At 46.4% G+C, this 22,555-nt stretch overlaps 1 protein-coding gene across 3 annotated transcripts in view; it reads left to right on the forward strand.

The window, feature by feature from the left end:
• LOC147125080 (Krueppel-like factor 12) overlaps positions 1 to 22,555 on the forward strand; it is a 220,216-nt gene that overhangs the window by 61,647 nt on the left and 136,014 nt on the right. For 2 of the 3 annotated variants that reach the window (XM_085997074.1, XM_085997090.1), the window contains exon 3: positions 8,315 to 8,416. In XM_085997074.1, the coding sequence (XP_085853200.1) occupies positions 8,315 to 8,416 (102 nt within the window). Of the gene's footprint in view, positions 1 to 8,041; positions 8,145 to 8,314; positions 8,417 to 22,555 lie in introns of those variants that run through there. The other variant, XM_085997082.1, reaches the window with a different exon arrangement.

Here is a 22,555-nt window from a genome sequence, read left to right on the forward strand (position 1 = left end):
TTTGCAGACAGCGACTGTGCCCATGTAATACTTTCCATACATTATGGATGGTTTTCAAAAATTGTGATCAAATTGGGATGAATGGATAATTATAACTTTGACATGATGTAAAATGTGATATGTAGGTTGTGCAACTGTATAAGTTGCATACATAGGTTTGCAGCTCATTAAAAGCTTGTATGACTTTGCAATCTATACACTGTATTGCGCATGCGCCCTGACAGGCTGGTTTGGGACTGTAAAAGGAAGTGAGTTCACTTTTGTCGCTTTTCCCTGCATGTCGTGTTGGTGTAGATTGGAAATCTGGTCAATTTGTGCTTTCAGCTCTGAGCATTTACCCTGTTGATGCTACAGGTGGTTTTAACTGATGGCGAGGAAAGTACTGACATCAAGTTCTGCTGGTTTGATGTCCTTGTCTTTCACTTTTGTGGTTTAAAAGGAATTTGCCTTTTAATCAGCCTCCTGTTCGCAACTTCAAAAAATGGTAAATGCAAGCACCCACTGTATTGAGAAGACCTGAATTAAGTCAAGTCTGGGTCACTGAAAAGGAGGGCAGGGTGTAGTTGGGCTGACATGTGTGATTGGAGATTTCCAGCATGTTTAATAACTCCTACAGTAAGCACTGTCTGGTTTGTACACATTTGTGTCAAGGATTGACCAGATTGTATCTACAGCTTTTCATTGGCTGTAAAGTTTAGCTTTTACAACAACAACTATTCATTTAGCCAATGAAAAACATTTCTTTTAAAGCTCTTTGTAAAATTGTTTGGGGTGGTGTCCAATTTAGTAGTTTAAATTAATGTTTCAACAATAAAGCTATTCTTGAGCTTTCTTACTGTAATAAATTAGTATTCCGTGTCACAGTGCATGAAAGAATGAACTTGAATTTGCATAGCACCGTTATTCTTCCTCAGTGCACGACAGTGCTTTACAGCTAATGAATTACTTTCTGAACCACAATCGTTGTAATGTAGGCAAACGAGGGAAAAACAAACAAAACCCATTAGCCCACCTCAAGAATTTAGAATAAGTGGGTTTTGCTTGTTTAAAATATAATCTCCCTCAACAGTTTTGTGGGTCATAACCGTGCCAAGGCATTGCTTTATTGTACAGTCTGCTAATGTTTCCTCCGTTTGTAGTGTGTCTGCTTTTCTTGGTGAATAAAACATCAAAATGCTAGTTGCCAATTAGCAACAAACAACAACTTGCATTTATATACAGTTGTGCCTTTAACGTAGTAAAACGCCCCAAGGTGCTTCACAGGAGTGTTATCGAACTGCTGGAGTCCACTGGCACTGAAGCCAACTGCAGCACCTCAACAGCTCACTCTGCACAGATTAGGAATTGAATCGATGACCTTCTGGCCATTATGGTGTAGTGCCATGCCAGCCTTTGCCCCACTAGGCCTCTGGAACTCTCTGAATAGATTTTTACATAAAGTTTAATGCTGATTGCAGCTGACTTGTAACATTTATACTGGTGCAAAGTCACTTAGTGTATATTGGGACAAAAAGAAAATACTGCAGATGCTGGAAATCTGAAATAAAAACAGAAAATGCTGGAGATACTCGTCAGGTCAGACGAAAGGTCATCAACCTGAAACGTTAACTCTGTTTCTCTCTTCACAGATGCTGCCTGACCTGCTGAGTATCTCCAGCATTTTCTGTTTTTATATTGGTGTATATTGGGCTTTTGTTCGGTCAAACTATCTAAAAGATGTTAATATGGGTTGGGTAAACTTTTATTCCTTAAGTGGCGTTCAGTTTTTCAGGCTAATTTTAACATTGACCGAGCGGGAATGTAGGTTTGTGTGGGTGAAGGGTGAGATCTTTGGATGGTGATATATTAGTAACATTTTTAAAGCAAGTTTAGTTGGTGTTGGTTGGAGAGCTCATTTCCAGAATGAAATAAAAACTGGAAACTCTTAGCAGGTCCATTCTGAGAAGGAGTCACACCTGAAATCTTAACCATTCTCTTTCATGTGCTGTTGGAGCTCTGGTACATTTGCAGCATTTACAGTTTATAGCTGAACTAGGTGGAACATTAACAAACTGAATCAACACCATTGGGCCATGCCAGTGTGCAGTATCACAAAGTCCCCAAGTTCTGAGTAACATGTGGTAACTTGTTAAGGTAGCCTTCATGTTACCTTACCAGTGTCCCCTGGTGCTTGAAAGTTTTACTCTTAAGTCGGAAATATACATGAATGATGCTTCCTCTGTGGATATATTTGAATCCTACAGTGTCAGCTTGGCTCACTGGTAGCACTCTCACCTCTGCGTCAGAAGATTGTGGGTTTAAGTCCCACTCCAGAGACCTAAGCAAGGAATCTAGGCCGAGACGTCAGTGCAGTACTGAGGGAGTGCTGTATTGTTGGAGGTGATGTCTTTCAGATGAGATGTTAAACCAAGACCCCATCTGCCCTCTCGGATGGACATAAAAGATCCAATGGCACTATTTCGAAGAAGAGCGAGTTCTCCCTGGTGTCCTGGCCAATATTACCCCTCAATCAACATCACTAAAACAGATTATCTGGTCATTATCACATTGCTGTTTGTGGGACCTTGCTGGGCGTAAATTGGCTGCCGCGTTTCCCACATTACAACAGTGACTACACTTCAAAAAGTACTTCATTGGCTGTAATGTGCTTTTGGACGTCCTGAGCTCATGAAAGGTGCTATATAAATACAAGTCTTTTTCCTTAAGACAGCCTAAAACTCAAATTCTAGATGTGCCATCCCTATTTATTATAGTTGCTGTTTTGGCAAAGCTAAAAGTTGCTACTGTATGTTTAGCAAAACTAAAAGCATTTGTGAAGATGTGACTTCAGTGCAGTCACTCGGCTGATTTAGTGCATTCCAATATGCTATGGGAAAAATTGCACTTAAGCCCATATGATGCAATGTGTGATGCAATTCTTTTGTGATCTTACTTCAGATTGCTTCCGCTACCTGTAACCAACCAGATTGTCATCCGAAACAGAAAGCAAAAAAACTGCAAATGGTGGAAAACTGAAGAGGGAAGGTTTCCGGTGTGGACCTTTTTGACAAAACATTTTGATGAAGGGGCCACTCCCAAAATGTTAACCCCTTTGTTCCCTCCATAGTTGCTAACTGACCTGCTCAGCGTTTCCAGAATTTTCTGTTTTGTTCCAGTCATTCACCTATAGTACAACTAAAAATGCTCTCTCCAGCCACAACAGCAACTACTTGCATTTATATAGCGCCTTTAACGTAGTAAAATGTCCCAATGCGCACCAAGGGTTGAAAGGCCAATAGGGGCGAATTTCTACTGGGGTTCTCGCACTTATCCACCGTAACTTTGGCAAAGGGCCACAGAAACCTCAGATAAGCGATGTGCTTTACCGGGGTTTCTGTGGCTTTTCGGCCGACGTTACGACAGACAAGCAGAAGCTCCCCTGTGGACAATCACCCCCAATATCTATAACTATACAGCTGAATTGTTATTCACAGCCCAAGTGAGCATAGTATGAAGGTTTCACACACCCACTTTACTGGAAAAGAAACTGCTGATGACAACATTGGACTTGTACAGAGTTTTTGTGTAAATCTCTGGCTGGAGTTGAATGTGTTTCTAAAATCAGTGCAACTCTTTTTAGAGTGGGCACTTTATTCAGTAGTAAATCCGACATATATTTGAAAGATATCAGTGTGTAGTAAGCCCCAAGTTTTGCTGTAAATATAAAGATGCTGTAATGCATCCTAGGTGCTGCATAGGTTTCACTCTGCAGGCATTCTGAATGGAGTTCTGACAAAGCTCCACTCTGAGTACGCCTCATGGTTTCCAAGCAACAGCCTTGCCAAAGTAGTGACCTCTGCAACATTTGTTGACAACCCATTGGCAGCCCTGCGTTCTGATCTGTGCTTGGCCAATGTGGCTGATGCATACAGAGCAGCTGAGATCAATGTCTCTCGGGCACAGTGTGCCTAGTGTAAACAATAATGGAGTCACATCAGCTGTCAGTGCAGCGAAGAACTCCAGCTCACAACTGTGTTTTATTCCTAGTTTTCTCCCCTTTTCTGAAGGCGCTGACTTCTGTTGGAGTATGGTTCCACAGACATGAGCTGCCTTCTGGTACCAAGTGGCCATTTTTCAGGTCTGTCTAGACGGTGAGTGTTGTCAAGCAATTCATCAGCAGAGGGCATTGTGGCCAGGACGGATCCTTTTATCTTTCGACATCTGCACATGTACTTTCCATCAGGAGTCATTAAATAATGGTCAGAAGAGTGCGCTCAATCTGATTTTTAAATAATCTTTTTTCCCCTCCGCTCCGCCCTCAAACCCAGAAGCGTTGAGGCCATTGAAATTTCTCAAGTGGCTAGGGGGCCAATCAAGCCGTCTGCTTTGCCCTGGATGGTGTGAGGCGGCTTGAGAGTTGTTGTGGTCTGCACTCCTCAAGGTGAGTGGCGAGTAATCCATCACACTCCTGACTTGAGCCTTGTATGATGGAGAGGCTTTGAGGTTTCAGGAGGTGAACTACTCACTGCAGATTGCCCAGTCTCTGCCTTGCTTTTGTAGCTATGCTGTTGATGTGGCTGGTCCAGTTAAGATTTTGGTTAATGGTGACCAGCAGGTTGATGATGGTGGGGTATTCAGCAATAGAGGCATCATTGAGGGCCAGGGAGCAGTGGTGTATAGACTTGTATCATTTCGAAAGCCCTGAAGCATGGACGTCTTGCATTTAGCCTCCCATCCTGGGTGTGTACAGAGCCTCAATTATATACACACAATGGCAGAAAGAGGGTATGAGAGGAAATGATTACATTACACTCAAATGTAGCTATTTACTGATGTCCTTGGGCTTAGGTGGAGGAAGAGGGATTAGTTATGATTGCTACATTAACCTATAGATATCTTTAAATAACCAGCTTAAAGTCCAGTGCAGCAAAATTTAGGTAATCCCGGCCTGTAATTTGGAATTTGAGAAGCAACCCTATAGTAACCTTAAGAGCCAAAGCATTTGAATATTCAACCATGCATGATAGTTCCACATTTTGTGCTAGGTTAGCTGATCTCGGTGGGAGTTCCAGAAAAAATGTTTACAGTTGGCTTGTGGGATAGGAAGGGAGAGAAAATCAGCCAGGAGGGGAGAAATTGCAAGAAAATAAGATGCCAGATTTGTGCTCCGATTATGTGCATTGAATGAGCGAGTTGTATGCCTGCTATAGCAACACAGATCGTAGCAGACCGGAATATGAGCGTTTGACTTCTGGCTTGGTTTGTGCTCGTATTTTAATCTTTACAGCTGTGCTATATAGAATTATTATATAAATTTCAGTACAGGAGACCATTCAGCCCATTGTTCCCATGTCGTGCTAGTTTATCTGACCAGAGCCAAATACTTGGACACCGATGTGATTTGAACACGGAACCTGATCTGGAATGAGACAAGATGCTGTTGTGCCACGAAGTCTGCATTACTTAACACATGGGTTGATCTACACCTTAAAGGAGTTGAGACTAACTAGATCTGTATTATTGGATCCAATATAATTCTTAGCCTTGTTTGCCTGAACAAAGATTGTTTTGAGGTGCTTCTTGCAGTGTGCTTCGCCAGTCTTGGACATACTGATGAGAAATTACTTTTATGTTCAGTTTTTCATGGCCATGTCTCCAGGTCAATATTTGACGTGACCTTCAAGAATCAAATCGAGACTTGCCACTGCTTAATGAGTTATCTTGCCGGTAGCCTGGGCTATGAGATTGCACTGTGAAGAGAATAAATCTTTAGTAGCGCAGCAAGAGTTACATTTCAGAAACTGAGTTTCAGGATGTCCTAATGTTTATCCAGTGTCATCATTATTAGATAACTAATTAGACTATGTAAATTATCAGAACAGTTTGCTTAGTCCTTCTTATGTATGTACATCACATACATACAAACAGGTGTTGGAAACAACAACAACAACTTGTATTTATATAGCACCTTTAACATAGTAAAACGTCCCAAGACACTGCACAGGAGTATTTTAAGACAAAAAATTTGACACCGAGTCACATAAGGATAAATTAAGGAAGGTGACCAAAAGCTTGGTCAAAGAGGTAGGTTTTAAGGAGCGTCTTAAAGGAGGAAAGAGAGGTAGTGAGGCAGAGAGGTTTAGGCAGGGAATTCCAGAGCTTAGGGCCTAGGCAACAGAAGGCACGGCCACCAATGGTTGAGCGTTTTTAATCAGGGATGCTCAAGAGGGCAGAATTAGAGGAGTGCAGATATCTCTGGGGAAGATAGGGAGGGACGAGGCCATGGAGGAATTTGAAAAGAAGGATGAGAATTTTGAAATTGAGGCGTTGCTTAACCGGGAGCCAATGTAGGTCAGTGAGCACTAGGTGCGAGTTAGGACACGGGCAGGCGAGTTTTGGATGACCTCACGTTTACGTAGGGTAGAATATGGGAGGCCAGCCAGGAGTGCGTTGGAATAGTCAAGTTTAGAGGTAACAAAGGCATGGATGAGGATTTCAGCTGCGGATGAGCTGAGGCAAGGGCGGAGATGGGCGAGGTTACGGAGGTGGAAATAGGCTGTCTTAGTTATGCTGCGGATATGTGGTCGGAAGCTCATTCAGGGTCAAATATGACACTTAAGGTTGCGAACAGTGTGGTTCAGTCTCAGACAGATGTTAGGGAGAGGGATGGAGTCAGTGGCTAGGGAACGGAGTTTGTGGCGGGGACCGCAATCAATGGTTTTGTTCTTTCCACTATTTAATTGGAGAAAATTTCTGCTCATCCAGAACTGGATGTCAGAGAAGCAGTCTGACAAGTTAGAGATCATGGAGGGGTCAAGAGAAGTGGTGGTGAGGTAGAGCTGGGTGTCGTCAGCGTACATGTGGAAACTGACGCTGTGTTTTCGGATGATGTTGCCAAGGGGCAGCAAGTAGAGGAGAAAGAGGAGGGGGGCCAAGGATAGATCCTTGGGGGACCCCAGAGGTAACGATGCAGGAGCGGGAAGAGAAGCCGTTGCAGGTGATTCTCTGGCTACAATTCGATAGATAAGAATGGAACCAGGCGAGTGCAGTCCCACCCAGCTGGACGACGGTGGAAAGGCGTTGGAGAAGGATGGAGTGGTCAACTGCGTCAAAGGCTGCAGACAAGTCAAGAAGGACGAGGAGGGATAGTTTACCTTTGTCACAGTCACAAAGGATGTCATTTGTGAATTTGATGAGAGCTGTTTCGGTACAGTGGCAAAGGTGGAAACCTGATTGGAGGGATTCAAATATGGAATTGCAGGAAAGATGGGCATGGATTTGGGAGGCGACAACACGTTCAAGGACTTTGGAGAGGAAAGGAAGGTTGGAGATGGGGCAGTAGTTTGCAAGGACAGAGGGGTCAAGGGTGGTTTTTTTGAAGAGAGGGGTGATGACGGCAGATTTGAGGGAAAGGGAGACAGTACCTGAGGAGAGAGAACCGTTAACAATATCAGCTAACATGGGAGCCAGAAAAGGAAGCTGGGTGGTCAGCAGTTTGGTGGGAATAGGGTCGAGGGAGCAGGAAGTGGGTCTCGTGTATATATATATTTTAAAATTGTCAGACGTTTCAGTATATTGTACATAAACGGTATAGCTGCAGTCATTTATGCCGTTAATGATGCAGTTACATTTGTGCTGCTAAATAGGCAGTACATAAATGCTAGGTCAGGTGAGTTTGGCCTGATCTGTTCTGCCAGCAGTAACAGTCCTGAGAAATGGGTGTTAACCAAAATAATCACATCAAACAGTTTTCCAAACATCCTGCTGTCAGATTTTTAAAACTGGGGACTGCATTTCTTTTCTTTTTTAGGAGGTGGGGTGGGGTGGGGTAGTGAGGGGGGAGCGGGGGGTCATGCCATCTATTCATCCCTCATTGTCTGTGAATAACACTGCTTGAGGGAATGAGGCCTCTCTTTATTTCCGCACTGTTGGAGCACCAGTGTTCTGTTTGCACAGGGCAGGGAGGCAGCTCTTCCCAGCAATCTGCGTAACAGCTGGACCTCTTCTACCCCGGAGTAGTAAATTAGCAGCCTACACTCCACCCTGGAAGAGGGTGGAGCCAGTGAACCTCCAGCAGTCGACACCTTGGGATTGGAATCTGTTTTTTTTTAAATATCAAAATGGGTCGTGTGTCAGTCTGTGTGCTGTATTCTTAACAGGAAAAGGTATTCTTCTCGTTTTTCTTTAATCCTTTTCAACTTGTGAGCTTCGTCTTCTGCCTGGGTGAAAGAAGCTGTTTGTGGTTGAGTTCAGGGAATAAAATTGTTCTGATGGCCTGTTTTTCTTCCCACCCCTCCCCCACTCTCTCTCTCTCTCTCTCTCTCTCGCTCTGCAGAGCACTGTAGGCACTGGGGATGTGGAGTACAGCAGTATGCTAATGCTTGAAGGAATGCCAGCTATAAGAATCAAAACGGAGCTGCCGGAACCTGGGCAAGGGGTAAGTCCAACTCTCCAGACACTTCACTAATTACTTCCAGACCTCAGGAATGTCAGGAACAAACTACCATAGTCTGAAGAAGGCAGCAAAATATTTCTGTGCTGGCGTTTACAACTCGTTTTTTAGATTTAAAAGGCAATGTCTAATGTAATCTTTTGTTTCACAGACCTTTTAGCCTGTTTTTCTCCAATTAAAAAAACATTTCTGTGATACAAATTAAATTTAAATTTTCTTGCCTTTTTTTGACAGAAATACCAACATTATTTTTGAAGTAAATCATTATTAAGCTTGTGTCTCTCTGATTTTCCCCTATTCATATATTGTCTGAATTTTCTTCCTGATTTTTAGTAATCCTTTTCCTCACTTACAAATGTGACGAGGTGGGGGTGGGGAGAGAGGAAATAGACCATAAGGACAACCTTCAGTTTTGGACTTATTTAGGAAGCTGAAAGATTAACCCTTTCATTGGCCCCGTTGTCATGCCTCCAGATCTGCATTAACTAATATATAGGTTTACTGGTTTTTAGTTTTCTGGGATCAGAATCTCTAATCCAGATCTTTTAACTAAACATTTTTTTAAATAGAGGTTACTTATAAAATAAGAATTATTTCACTTTAATACATTTAAAACAAACAAAAGCAGATATATGTTTTCCCTGAAGATACCAGCCACAGCCCTAAACCTCTCCCTGTTTTTCTGGTAAGAGTTTCCATGTCACCAGTAACATAAATGGTACAGAAAGGAACCACAGCAGATTTTTTTGAAGTGAATGCAATTTGGATTGTCCTAATATTCAAAGCTTTCTGATTTGTTCCTGGTCTTCGGGGTAAGATTTTTATGTCTTAAAATGAAAATGTTCAAGTCCTGTACAACTAATTAGTCACTTTCTATTGTAAATATTGTTACTTTGTACTAAAAATCTGAATTTGAAAAAGCAGAAGGATTCTCAGCTGATTTCATTTGGTGCAGCAATGGAGTTGCTACATTTGGTGTCGGTGCCTTTTACTGAGGATTGGGGAGGGGGTGGGAAAGAGAGTTTGTCCGAGTTCCCAGTCTTAAGTTCTATCCAGAGTCCCCTGTTGGAAAGTTTGGGTGTATGGACACACTGGGTGAGCACAGAGCAAGCTGTTCCTGTGATGCCCTCAAGTTGTATAACCTGCCAATATTCTGTGCCTAGACTTGCACTTGAAGAATGACCACTTGGGCGAGGTATCAAAGGAGTGCCTAAACCTATGGAACCATATTCCAACTCTCATCAACCAATGGCATGTTGGACCTGAATAGTTTGCTCATGTATCATTTATATTCCATGCCTCAGTTGATTGACTTGCCTCGAGGTTCAGATTTACTATCCTTGCTGTACCTAAATCCTAAGATGACTAGTCTGTGTCTGTCTTGTTCCTTTCCACTCCTCCATTGTATCTTTACTGCATTGATCTACCACGGAGTGGTTTCATTGCTGCAACACATACAGTGGTTTGATGTATTACAGATGAAGTTTGCTCTCCACCTGTAGTTACCTGGAGTTTTGAAACATTCATGTAAATCCTTATTTTACTTGCAAAGCAGGTCTTTTTATTAAAATTGATGTGACTATGCCATTGCGTCACTGCTTTAGAACAATACAAATAAAAGTAATTCCATTTCATAGTGTAAATTTGGGCTGAACTCATTTAGGTTCAAAAATGAACAGATCATAAGACAAGCAGTCTGACAATACAGAGTCACTGGTGGGGTCGAGAGAGGTAATGGTGAGGTAGAGCTGGGTGTCTTCGGTTGATGGGCAGCATATAGATGAGAAATAAAAGGGGGCCAAGGATAGATGCTTGGGAGACTCCAGAGTTAGCGGCGTGTGGCCGGGAAGAGAAGCTATTGCAGGAGATTCTCTGGCTATGATTGGATAGGTAAACGTGGACAATGGAGGAGAGGCGTTGGAGTAGTATAGTGTAGGTCGAGAAGCTTAGGAGGGATAGTGCTCCATGGTCACAGAGACAGAGGATGTTATTTGTGGCTTTGATGAGAGCTGTTTCAGTGCTGTGGCAGTGGTGTAAACCTAATTTGGAGAGGTTGAAACATATTAATTGGAGAGGTTGAAACTTGCAATTATGGGAAAGATAGACACGGATTTGGGAGGGGACAACACATTCACGTACTTTGGTGAGGAAAGGGAGATTGCGGATGGGGGCGCTAATTTGAAAGAACCGAGGGGCCAAGTCTGTTCATTTTTGAGGAGCAAGGTGATGACGGCAGATTTGAAAGGGAGGGGGACAGTACCTGAGGAGAGGGGGCCATTTACAGTATCGGCTAACATAGGGTCCAGAAGGCAAATTGGGTGGTCAGCAGTTTAGTGGAAACATGGTCGAGAGAGCAGGTGGTGGGCCTCGGTGACGAGTTGAGCTCAGAGAGGGCATGAGGGGGATAGGAGAGAAACTAGAGAAAAATGTGGTTTTAGGGCTAGAGCAGAGAGTAATCTTGGGGGAAGATTGGCTGTAGGGCAAGGAGAAGAGAGGGATGCGGCAGAGACAGCTGAACAGATTTTAGTGACAAAGAAGTCCATGAACTCCTCGCACTTCTTGGAGAGTAGGGAGATCGGTCTAAAGAAATGATTGATTATGGAGAAAAGAAGCCGGGGGTTATCTTTGCATTCCATGATGATCCTGGAATAATGGGCAGGGCCCGATGGTACTTGATGTGGTCCAGCCAGATGTGGCGTTGAATGGCTAAATCAGTTGTGTAGCATATATGTTTGGTCTGTGCTCCTTGGACTTAAAGGAGCAAAGATGGGGGTTGTATCAAGGAGAACAATCAGGATGGGAAAGAATAAGAGTTTAACTGGGGACAAGGGCATCAAAGGCGGAGGTGAGAGAGTGGCTGAGCAGATCGACAGCTACAGAAGTATCCTGGCGAATGGAGGGCCAAAGGCTAGAAAAGTTGGGAATTTGAAAGTGCCGTTGTAACTGACTAGGAGAGTTTTTTCCAAGGGCAGATGCAGAAGGAAGTGGGGTTGGAAGGGAGATGGGGAATGTGAGTGGTGAGGAATACAAAGAAGTGATCAGAGTTGACCTTGTCTGTGATTGAGACAATTTTTTTTATTTATTCATTCATGGGATGTGGGCATCGCTGGCAAGGCCAGCATTTATTGCCCTCGAGCAGGTGGTGGTGAGCCGCCGCCTTGAACCACTGCTGTCGGTGTGGTGAAGTTACTCCCACAGTGCTGTTATTTCCAGGATTTTGACCCACTGACGATGAAGGATTGGTGATATACTTCCTAGTCAGGATGCTGTGTGACTTGGAGGGAAACTTGCAGGTAGTGGTGTTCCCATACGTCTGCTGCCCTTGTCCTTCTAGGAGGTAGAGGTCGCGTGTTTGGGAGGTGCTGCCGAAGAAGCTTTGATGAGTTGCTGCATCTTGTAGATGGTACACACTGCAGCCACGGTACGCCGGTGGTGGATGGAGTGAATATTTAAGGTGGTGAATGGGGTGCCAATCAAGTGGGCTGCTTTGTCTTGGATGGTGTTGAGCTTCTTGAGTGTTGTTGAAGCTGCACTCATCCAGGCAAGTGAAGAGTATTCCATCACACTCCTGACTTGTGCCTTGTAGATGGTGGAAAGGCTTTGGGGAGTCAGAAGGTGAGACACTCGCCACAGAATACCCAGCCTCTGATCTGCTCTTATAGCCACAGTACTTATGTGGCTGGTCCGGTTAAGTTTCTGGTCAATGGTGACCCCCAGGATATTGAAGGTGGGGGATTCGATGATGGTAATGCTGTTGAATGTCACGGGGAGGTGTTTAGACTCTTGTTGGAGATGGTCATTGCCTGGCACGTGTGGCGTGAATGTTACTTGCCACTTATCAGCCTAAGCCTGAATGCTGTATGTGGGCATGGACTGCGTCATTATCTGAGGAGTTACGAATGGAACTGAACATTGTGCAACCATGGGATTAGAGAGGCTGCGTGAGATGGCATGGTCGAGGGGTGGTTGTGAATATGGGTAGGTGAGTTTATATGGAAGGAGAAGTTAAGGGGGGACTAGGAGGGCAGTAAAGTCAGAGGAGAGAGGAAATAGTGAGTTGGAATCACCAAGAATGAGTGGTCAAATGGTGCAAAAGTGGAAGGAGGAAAGGAGTGAGGATGTCTCTGAATAACCTGGGTGAGCGTCAGTGAATGGGGATTTTAAAGGAGAGGCGAAAACAAGGTGAGATGCTCAAAGGAGGAGAAGGTGCCAGAGAAGTAGAAGGACAGACCAGGGTGAGATTTTGTGATGAGTGCCATACTGTCACCACAGTGGTTTGGGCGGGGCAGGTGATGGAAAGTATAGCCAGGTGGGGAGGCTTCAGTTAGGGGAAAGGTGTGATTACCTGTAAGCCAAGTTTCTGTCAAGACCATGATGTCAATGCAATCATCCACAATAAGGTCCTGGATGGCAAGGGCTTTGCAAAATAATGGGAATTCTGGAGGGATATGTGGAGAGGAGCAGTGATCATTGATACACAGGCAGAGTCCATGGAGTCAGCAATGGGAGGGGTAAGTGGGACAGGAAGGAGGTTGGCAAGATTTGCCCCCAGCTGGGAAGGAAAGTTGGCGAGAGTGAAGGATGGGTCAGTTGGGGTTGCTGCTTGCAAAGAGACAGTGGCGAGTGCCTGATGGGCCCTTCAGGGAATGAGAGGCACAGAGGGAAGCTGTGAACTTATCTGAGGGAATAAAGCCTGGGATGATGGCAGGGCAGTAGGAAGGTAGAGGAATAGTGAAGGGCTGAGGTAGGGATTTGGTGTGGGGGACCAAGTACCTACCAGGAGAAATGAATGGAGGCATGACTCGGTAACATGTGGGAGGAGATAGGAGAGAAGAGCCCAAGAAGGGTAAAGAGAAGAGAAAGAAAACGGGAGATAGAAGTAATGGGCTTGGGCCTGAAGCAGCAACCAAAATGCACAGCAAATTCAGGTTGGAGGCATGGCAACGATTAAGATAAGTGTGTCCTGGTTGTAAATGGAGAACAGGGAGGAGACAATAAGAAAGTCCAAAGTTAAAGGCAGAGGTCCCATGGTGGGATGAAGTTGATTTGTAGATGGGTGGAGTCAGCTTGGAGCATGCACAAACCCATGTCCAGGTTCGGAGATGGGTGTGTTCAGTTTCAGGCTTTTTTAATACATTTTTTACATGTTATTATAGAGCTGTAATAAAAGAATGAATGTTAACACCCATTTATTTTTAAAAAATCTTGCTGTATGATTGTGATTTTTCCAGTTTTCTGCATTTTCTTCTAATTTTTGAATGCTCCAACTTGTGCTGTAGTGTCGTTCCACAGTTGGTAGTAGCTCTCCAATTCTTCACCTGACTGGCCATTTTACTGCTCAACAAGTTGTTCCTCGTGCCCATCAGCTATTTCTGTTCCTAATCCAAAAGTACATATGGTGGAATTGATTCTATATTTCACCCAAAGTACTAAATTGAAATGCCTGCTTAGTGCTGGCAAATAGTCTTAATCATAGCATGCTATTTTAAGCCTTGGGACAGTTGCCTTTAGTTTTCCCATGTGTTTCATTCAGGGCAGAGTACATATAAAAACACATAGAAGTTGCAACATGGAAACGCGCTACTTGACCCGACCACTCCATGTCAGCGTTTACCCTCCAGGCAAACAAATAAGCCTAATAGCCTGCAATGGTTGTTTGGCATGGAAGAGTGTCTTGCTTGTGCCCTGAGAAACTCTTCTGGTCTGTTCGCAGAGCTTAATGCTTTCATATGTAATGGCTAAACAATTGAAGAGTCATGGCTATTTTATTAACTGAACATACTCCTGATCCTTAAGTACTGTAGGAGCAATCTGGAGTCCTAATGGTAACTTGGAATGAAAGCCAACTGTCGATGATGGTGTTCTGTCGTGTGTTGGTTAGATCCTAACTGCATCATTTTTCCCCCTTTTTTATTGTATACTCAATAAAATACATTTACACATATATTTTATGTAGCAATTGTACAGTTAAGCTTACATTCACATGTATATTTTGTGAAGCCATTGTAAATGTTGATTGCATGCTACTTGTGAGAGGAGTGCATTGATATGTTGATATACCTATCAATTCATCCAATGAAAAGCGACGAGTTAAGAAAGTAACTATAGGTTTTTATTGGCTAAATAACAGAGCCCACCCTCGTGGGTGATCGGATACAACAAGGAGGAATGTCAGCCAGTCGACTACCTTTATACCTGGGCAGGTAGGTGGAGTCATGGGCGGAGTCAGCAGTGGTCAGCCCAGGTATAGCAGCGTGACAAGAGGCGACCTCGTATAGTGATACAACAGTGTGAACAGTGATAACCATAGAGTAACGATATAACAGTGATAACTATAGTGTAACGATAGTGAACGATAAAAGTGGTTTACCACATTCACCCCTTGTTTAGATTTGAGTCCGGCGGGGTGAAGTGTACTACCAGTTCTGGTATGTCAGTCTGTCCGGAGGCCTCGTAAGCCTTTCTGATCGTCGCAGCGGCGGTGTTGCATTATCCGGTGTTAATGCTGGTGTCTGCGTGGTCGGCGAAGGCTCGTGGGGTTCCGGCATGCCGTCTACCTGGTCTGGAATTGGGGGGGTGGTGGGGGGGGGGTGAAGGTGGTGTCTCCGGAGTGCCCGAGGGTGCGAGGTCTCGTAAGGAGACTGTGTCCTCCCGCCCGTCTGGGTATGCCACATAGGCGTACTGGGGGTTGGCGTGCAGGAGGTCCACCCTCTCGACCAGGGGGTCCGTTTTATGGGCCCTCACGTGCTTTCGCAGCAAGACGGGCCCCGGGGAGGTCAGCCAGGTTGGTAGCGTGGTTCCCGTAGTCGACTTCCTGGGGAAAGCAAACATTCGTTCATGGGGGGTGGCGTTGATGGCAGTGCAAAGTAGTGACCGGGTGGAATGCAGCGCTGCCGGGAGGACTTCCTGCCAGCGGGAGGTTGGGAGGCCCTTAGACTTTAAGGCTAAGAGGACGGCCTTCCATACCGTTGCGTTCTCTCTTTCTACCTGGCCGTTCCCTCGGGGGTTGTAGCTGGTGGTCCTGCTTGCAGCAATACCTCTCGCTAGTAGGAACTGACGGAGTTCCTCGCTCATGAAGGAGGAGCCCCGGTCACTATGTATATAGTTTGGGAACCCGAACAAGGCGAAGAGGTCGTTCAGGCATTTAATGACCGTGGTACTGGTCATGTCTGGGCAGGGGAAGGCAAAGGGGAAACGGGAGTACTCATCAACAATGTTGAGGAAGTACACATTACGGTCAGAGGACGGGAGGGGCCCCTTAAAGTCGATGCTCAGGCGCTCGAAGGGGCGGGTGGCCTTGATCAGGCTTGCTCTGTCCGGCCTAAAGAAGTGCGGTTTGCACTCGGCACAGGTCTGGCAGTTCCTGGTCATGGTCCTGACCTCCTCGATGGAGTAGGGCAGGTTGCGGGCCTTAATGAAGTGGTAAAGTCTGGTGACCCTGGGGTGGCAGAGGTCGTTGTGGAGGGTCTGAAGTCTATCACTTTGCGCGCTGGCGCATGTAATTCGTGACAGAGCATCGGGGGGTTCGTTCAGCTTACCTGGCCGGTACAAGATATCATAATCGTAGGTGGAGAGCTCGATTCTCCACCTCAAGATCTTGTCATTCTTGATTTTGCCCCTCAGCTTGTTATTAAACATAAAAGCGACCGAACGTTGGTCGGTAAGGAGGGTAAATCGTTTGCCTGCCAGGTAGTGCCTCCAGCGTCGTACCGCCTCCACAATCGCCTGGGCCTCCTTCTCGACCGACGAGTGTCGGATCTCAGGGCCCTGTAGGGTCCTTGAGAAGAAGGCCACCGGTCTCCCCTCCTGGTTAAGGGTGGCAGCTAGGGCGAAGTCGGATGCATCGCTCTCGACTTGGAAGGGGATGGACTCATCCACTGCGTGCATAGTGGCCTTGGCAATGTCTCCCTTAATGAGGGAGAAGGCTGCGCACGCTTCCTCCGTAAGGGGGAAGGATGTGGACTTCATGAGGGGTCTGGCTTTGTCCGCATAATTGGGCACCCATTGGGCATAGTAGGCGAAGAGCCCCAGGGTTCTCTTCAGTGCCTTTGGACAGTGGGGGAGGGGTAGCTCCATGAGGGGGCGCATTCTTTCGGGGTCGGGGCCGATGACTCCGTTCTCTACTACACAGCCGAGGATGGCAAGGCGCGAGGTGTTAAACACACATTTATCCTTATTGTAGGTGAGGTTCAGCCGTTGGGCCGTACGGAGGAATCTCTCCAGATTAACATCGTGGTCCTGCCGGTCGCGGCCGCGGCCGCAGATGGTGACGTTATCTAGATAGGGGAACGTGGCGTGCAGCCCGTTCTGGTCAACCATCCGGTCCATCTCCCTTTGGAAGACCGAAACCCCGTTGGTGACGCCGAAGGGAACCCTAAGGAAGTGGTAGAGGCGGCCGTTCGCCTCGAAGGCTGTATACTGGCGGTCCTCAGGGCGGATAGGGAGTTGGTGATAGGCCGACTTAAGGTCGATGGTGGAGAATACCCGGTACTGCGCAATCTGATTGACCATATCAGATATGCGGGGAAGGGGGTATGCGTCCAGCTGGGTGTACTTGTTTATGGTCTGGCTGTAGTCGATGACCAGGCGGTTTTTATTGCCGGTCTTAACGACCACGACCTGGGCACGCCAGGGTCGCGAGTTACAGTACCTTGAGTATGCCTCGAGGTCCCGATGGGCCACCTCTCGAGAGAGAGCGAGGGCTGCAGCTTTGTCCAGGTCGAGGTCCCTTGCTTCCAGTAGTCTTTGCCGTGAGTAGTCGGACCGCAGGCCTTTCACGAAGGCATCGCGGACATTGTCTTCAGTATTTTCTGCCGCCGTTACCGCTTTAAAGTTACAGTCTCTGCCGAGTGCTTGTAGCACCCGTAAAAATTCCTCCACGGGCTCTCCTGGCTGTTGCGGGCGGGATCTTAGGAGGTGTCTGGCATACATGGAATTTACCGGAGTTTGGTACTGTCTTTTCAGCCGGTTGATGGCGTCCTCGTATGTTTTAAGGTCCCGGATGAGTGCGAATACATTAGGGCTCACTTGGGTGTTCAGAACTCTTAGCATGGATTTCTGAGGCACGCCGGATTCTCCCAGGTAGGCTTCGAAGCAGCTCAGCCAGTGTTCGAAGTCGAGGGCTGAGTTTGCTGCCTGTGGGTTTAGATCCAGGTACGGTGGTCTGAGGGCTCGCAGCCAGGCCGGCTGCTGTGGCTGTTGTAGCTGGTCGCTTGGCTGGTCGTTTGACTGCTCAGGTGTCGACATTTTAAAATTTAGCCAATAAAATTGATATACCTATCAATTCATCCAATGAAAAGCGACGAGTTAAGAAAGTAACTATAGGTTTTTATTGGCTAAATAACAGAGCCCACCCTCGTGGGTGATCGGATACAACAAGGAGGAATGCCAGCCAGTCGACTACCTTTATACCTGGGCAGGTAGGTGGAGTCATGGGCGGAGTCAGCAGTGGTCAGCCCAGGTATAGCAGCGTGACAAGAGGCGACCTCGTATAGTGATACAACAGTGTGAACAGTGATAACCATAGAGTAACGATATAACAGTGATAACTATAGTGTAACGATAGTGAACGATAAAAGTGGTTTACCACATATGTTCAGGCCACCTTTTGTGAGTGTGCTTGCAATGGGAATAATGCAGGTCAGTGGTTGAGGCAACTTGCTTGGCTTTGGTTTCTTAGGGTTAGCTAAGCTAGGAAATGGGGGGAGAAGGCCCTGTGTTACTGGCAAACATGTCATTTGGGATTGTTGTCTTTCATGGTCAGTGAGTGGAGGGCTGTGCAGTTTGTGTTGAGTGAGTCGCCAAGAATGGGAGACTTGTTGGTATTTCCCCAGTTACAGGCAGTGGCTGAACATCATTCATTCTAGTTGGCGTTTGCCCCACGCATTTCCGCCACCTGTTATGTGGTGGGGAGGTGGCTGCACTTCACCACGGCGGGAGGCAGGGATGCATTTTTGTGCAGGTAGCTGCAAGTTTTATGTTGGCCTGCTTGTTTTGGGGAATCTCCCTCGCTAATTGGCAAGCAATGGGCTTGATTCTCTAAGTTTAAAGGTCAGTTATGGCCCTTGTGATCTTTTGGAGTATTATCCAGAATGTTTGGATGTAGGGGTATGACAAAAATATGTGTAGAAGAGTGTCCTTCTGGCACAGCTTCTCGAGCAGTCATCTGGTATGGATGGATGACATTTTTGGAATTTGTGTAAGGTGTGGAACTTGCAATATATGACCATCATGCATTTTACAGCAGTTGGTGGTATTAGGGTTCTGACTCCATACTTCTTGCCACTTCTCCTCCCAAAACGAATGACCTAGGTCTCTTTCCAGGGATTCCCACTGGCTTTCTGCCCCATCATTAGTCATGGAAGTGGGCATGGTACTCGGTGTGGAACTGTGTCTGCAGGAGCTTTTGGGAAGTGGAGAAGTTCCAAAGGGATTGACTCATGCTGAAGTCTGCAGAGTATTACAGGAGACTGGAAGTAGTGCTTCATCTAGAGTTAATGGCATTTGGTCATGAGAGATGGAATTTGTTGGCAAACTGATGGAAGGCCATAATCTGGCTCTCATGGAGAAGCTGGCCTAATGTGGTAATCCTTTTTTCATGCCATGCTCTGAATCCATCTGAGGTGAATCCTCTTGGGAGCTCCTCATTGTATCAGATTGGGAAAAGTGTTGATAGAACTGATGAGATGCTCAAGGAGGTACGGACACCAGGCAGAGAGGGTTTCAGTGGAAACGGGGTGCTTCTGGCTCCCTATTGGTATCTTCTAAGGATGTAGGTATGGTAAGCTGTGCACAAAGGGGTGGGGAAGGTGGTTCTGGCTTCTATCCCTAGCTGTGGGTTTGCTGGGGGACTAGGGGCCTGGTCAAACTCACTTGGATCTGGGCTGCTCAGGAATAATGTCTGAAATTTGGTTGGCCAAGTTCCCTTCTCTTACTTTGGGTGCTAGAGATGTTTGAGGCATGTTCGTAGCTTCTTGTCTGGCCAGTACTGCATTGCGTTTATACAGAAGATATTGAGCTGGCTTGAGTGAAATTGTCTGCATCTATTAGTATGAATTATGCAAAGTAGCATCCCTTCAACTATTAAAGAAACCTCACCAAGAAAAGCCCTCCAAAATCAACAGTTGAATTCTATAACTTTTATTAACAGACCCGTGAGAATGCACAGGTCTGCAGAAATGACTTCTGCTTAAAATATTGGATGCATGTATTCTACTTCTGTAATTGGAGAGCAAATAAATAACCAAAAGTTGCAGATAATGGTCGATCTATTATTTTCTTAAGGGGCTAAATTCGGTTAATTTGCGCCTCCTGTTAACGCCCTAATAGGACGCTAATGGGCGCAAATTAATTAGTGCCTGGGTGCGGCGCCGCTAACGCCTCCCACGAAATTCAGCAGGTTAGCGGCGGCGCTAACTGTTAGCGTCGCGGGTGATGACGTCATTGCTGCGCACAGCGCCCCTCTCGCGCCCCAACTGTAATATTGGGTGGCGCCCCCAACTTGCCGCCGGACGCTATGTCTGACGGGATCAGGGGGGCCTACCTGCGGCCAGGGCGGCGCTAGTTAAAGGGGAGGTGGCGGGCGGCCATTTTTGTTGCTGGTCGCCTGACAGCACCTGCCCCCATTGCTGTCCCTGGCCCCTGTGAAGCCCCCCCCCTGCGGGGTGCTGGCTGCTCTCCGTGAGCCCGGTATGCCTCTTGAGTGCCGGGCTCATTTGCCGGCACTCCCAATCCCTGGTGGCCCAGCTGGGCACCGGGACGCGCTGCGCCAGCCCCCTCCCCTTTAATAAGGGGAGGAAGGCCTGCAGCACGTAGCGCCGTGATATTGGCTCGCAGCGTCCCAAGAGGGATGTGGGACGCTTCCAGTAGCGCCCCTCCTCCCTCTCGGGGTGCTACCTGGGAAAATCGGCCGCGGGGGCATTAACTTTAGCGCCCCAGTGAAGATAGCGAAGGGGGCGCTACCCAATTTTTACCCCTTAGACTGGCTTAGCACATGGTCATTGTCTCCAGCTTATTTTTGTCACATCTGTAGCCACATTCTGTTATTTAAACATAAGAAAAAGGGATACTAAAGACAATTGCCCGTGACATCAAATAGCATGCTGTGGTTAAAACTGTTCACCGTCATTAAGTAGCATTCCAATGTTGTGGATTAAACTTGGTATAAATGTGATACAGCTATATATAATAAATAGACTGGCACTGATGAGAGAGAATCTCCGGGCACTCAGCTGAAAGAATATCACTGGCTTTCATCTATGACACAAACGAATTGCATCCTTTATATTTCTTTGCACACTGCGAAACAGTGGCACAGCTGAGCTTGGCGACTAGTGAAAGACTGTGGGCAGAGCTCCCCTTGCCACTGTAGTACAATGTGGTGGTATTCTGGAAATTGGAGTTGCTATGAGTCTTCGATACATGTAAAAGAACTATTGTGATTTATGGTACTGGTTGGATTTCTCTACTTGGAACAGGAAGGTCTAGCAGATACTAATGCAGTAAATGGAAGATGTTTGACATTTAAAATGGGGGGAGAAATGAGGAAAATAAATCATAGAATTTTACCGCACAGAAGGAGGTTTTTTTAATTCATTGATGGGATGTGGGCGTCGCTGGCTGGCTAGGCCTGCATTTAGTGCCCATCCCTAATTGCCCTTGAGAAGATGGTGGTGAGCCGCCGCCTTGAACCGCTGCAGTCCATATGGTGTAGGTACACCCACAATGCTATTAGGAAGTGAGTTCTAGGATTTTGGCCCAGCGACCGTGAAGGAACGGCGATACAGGTCCAAGTCAGGATGGTGTGTGGCTTGGAGGGGAACTTGTAGGTGGTGATGTTCCCATGCGTCTGCTGCCCTTGTCCTTCTAAGTGGTAGAGGTCGCGGGTTTGGAAGGTGCTGTTGAAGGAGCTTTGGCGAGTTGCTGCAGTGCATCTTGTAGATGGTACACACTGCAGCCACAGTGCGCCGGTGGTGGAGGGAGTGAATGTTGAAGGTGGTGGATGGGGTGCCAATCAAGCGGGCTGCTTTATCCTGAATGGTGTCGAGCTTCTTGAGTGTTGTTGGAGCTGCACTCATCCAGGCAAGTGGAGAGTATTCCATCACACTCCTGACTTGTGCCTTGTAGATGGTGGAAAGGCTTTGGAGAGTCAGGAGGTGAGACACTCGCCGCAGAATTCCCAGCCTCTGGCCTGCTCTTGTAGCCACAGTATTTATATGGCTGGTCCAGTTCAGTTTCTGATCAATGGTAACCCCCAGGATGTTGATAGTGGGGGATTCAGCGATGGTAATGCCATTGAATGTCAAGGGGAGATGGTTAGAGTCTCGCTTGTTGGAGATGGTCATTGCCTGGCACTTGTGTGGTGCGAATGTTACTTGCCACTTGTCAGCCCAAGTCTGAATGTTGTCCAGGTCTTGCTGCATATGGACACGGACTGCATCAGTATCTGATGAGTCTCAAATGGTGCTGAACAGTGTGCAATCATCAGTGAACATCTCCACTTCTGACCTTATGATGGAGGGAAGGTCATTGATGAAGCAGCTGAAGATGGTTGGGCCTAGGACACTGCCCTGAGGAACTCCTGCAGTGATGTCATGTGATTTAGGCCCATCGTGACTGTGTTGAATCTTTGAAAGAGTTATCTACTTCATCCAATTCCCATGTCCCTTTAATTTTTTTCCCAAATATGTTTACACTTTTTTAAAAGCTATTGTAGGAATTGACGAATTCCTAACTAATAACTGAGGCCGACTCAGGAGATCAATCAAACGGGTCTTTAATGTAAGACTAAACGAGTTCAAACAGTTTGATGAGATCAATACAGGAGAGCCACGAAAACAGGTCTTAACAAGATGGAGATTCCACGAGGACTGCCTGGGCAGTCACGTGGTTTGCGACATGACGTCATCGCGTTTGCCTGCGTTTTCCCGCGCTCTTAAAGGGGCCACACCCCGTGCATACAAACACTATATACAAAACAAAGTAATGTCTAACACAATGGTACAGGCTTAGGCTGGTGTTAGAACATCGTTAAAGGGAATTATGTACAGTTGCCCAGAGCCATTCAGTGGCTCCGCCACACTATTATAGATTTTGCTTTCACCCCTCCTCTCCAGTTTCTAGTCG

Source organism: Somniosus microcephalus, chromosome 1, assembly GCF_052327205.1.
Source record: "Somniosus microcephalus isolate GS21.2 chromosome 1, FLI_Smic_1.0, whole genome shotgun sequence".
Lineage (NCBI taxonomy): Eukaryota > Metazoa > Chordata > Chondrichthyes > Squaliformes > Somniosidae > Somniosus > Somniosus microcephalus.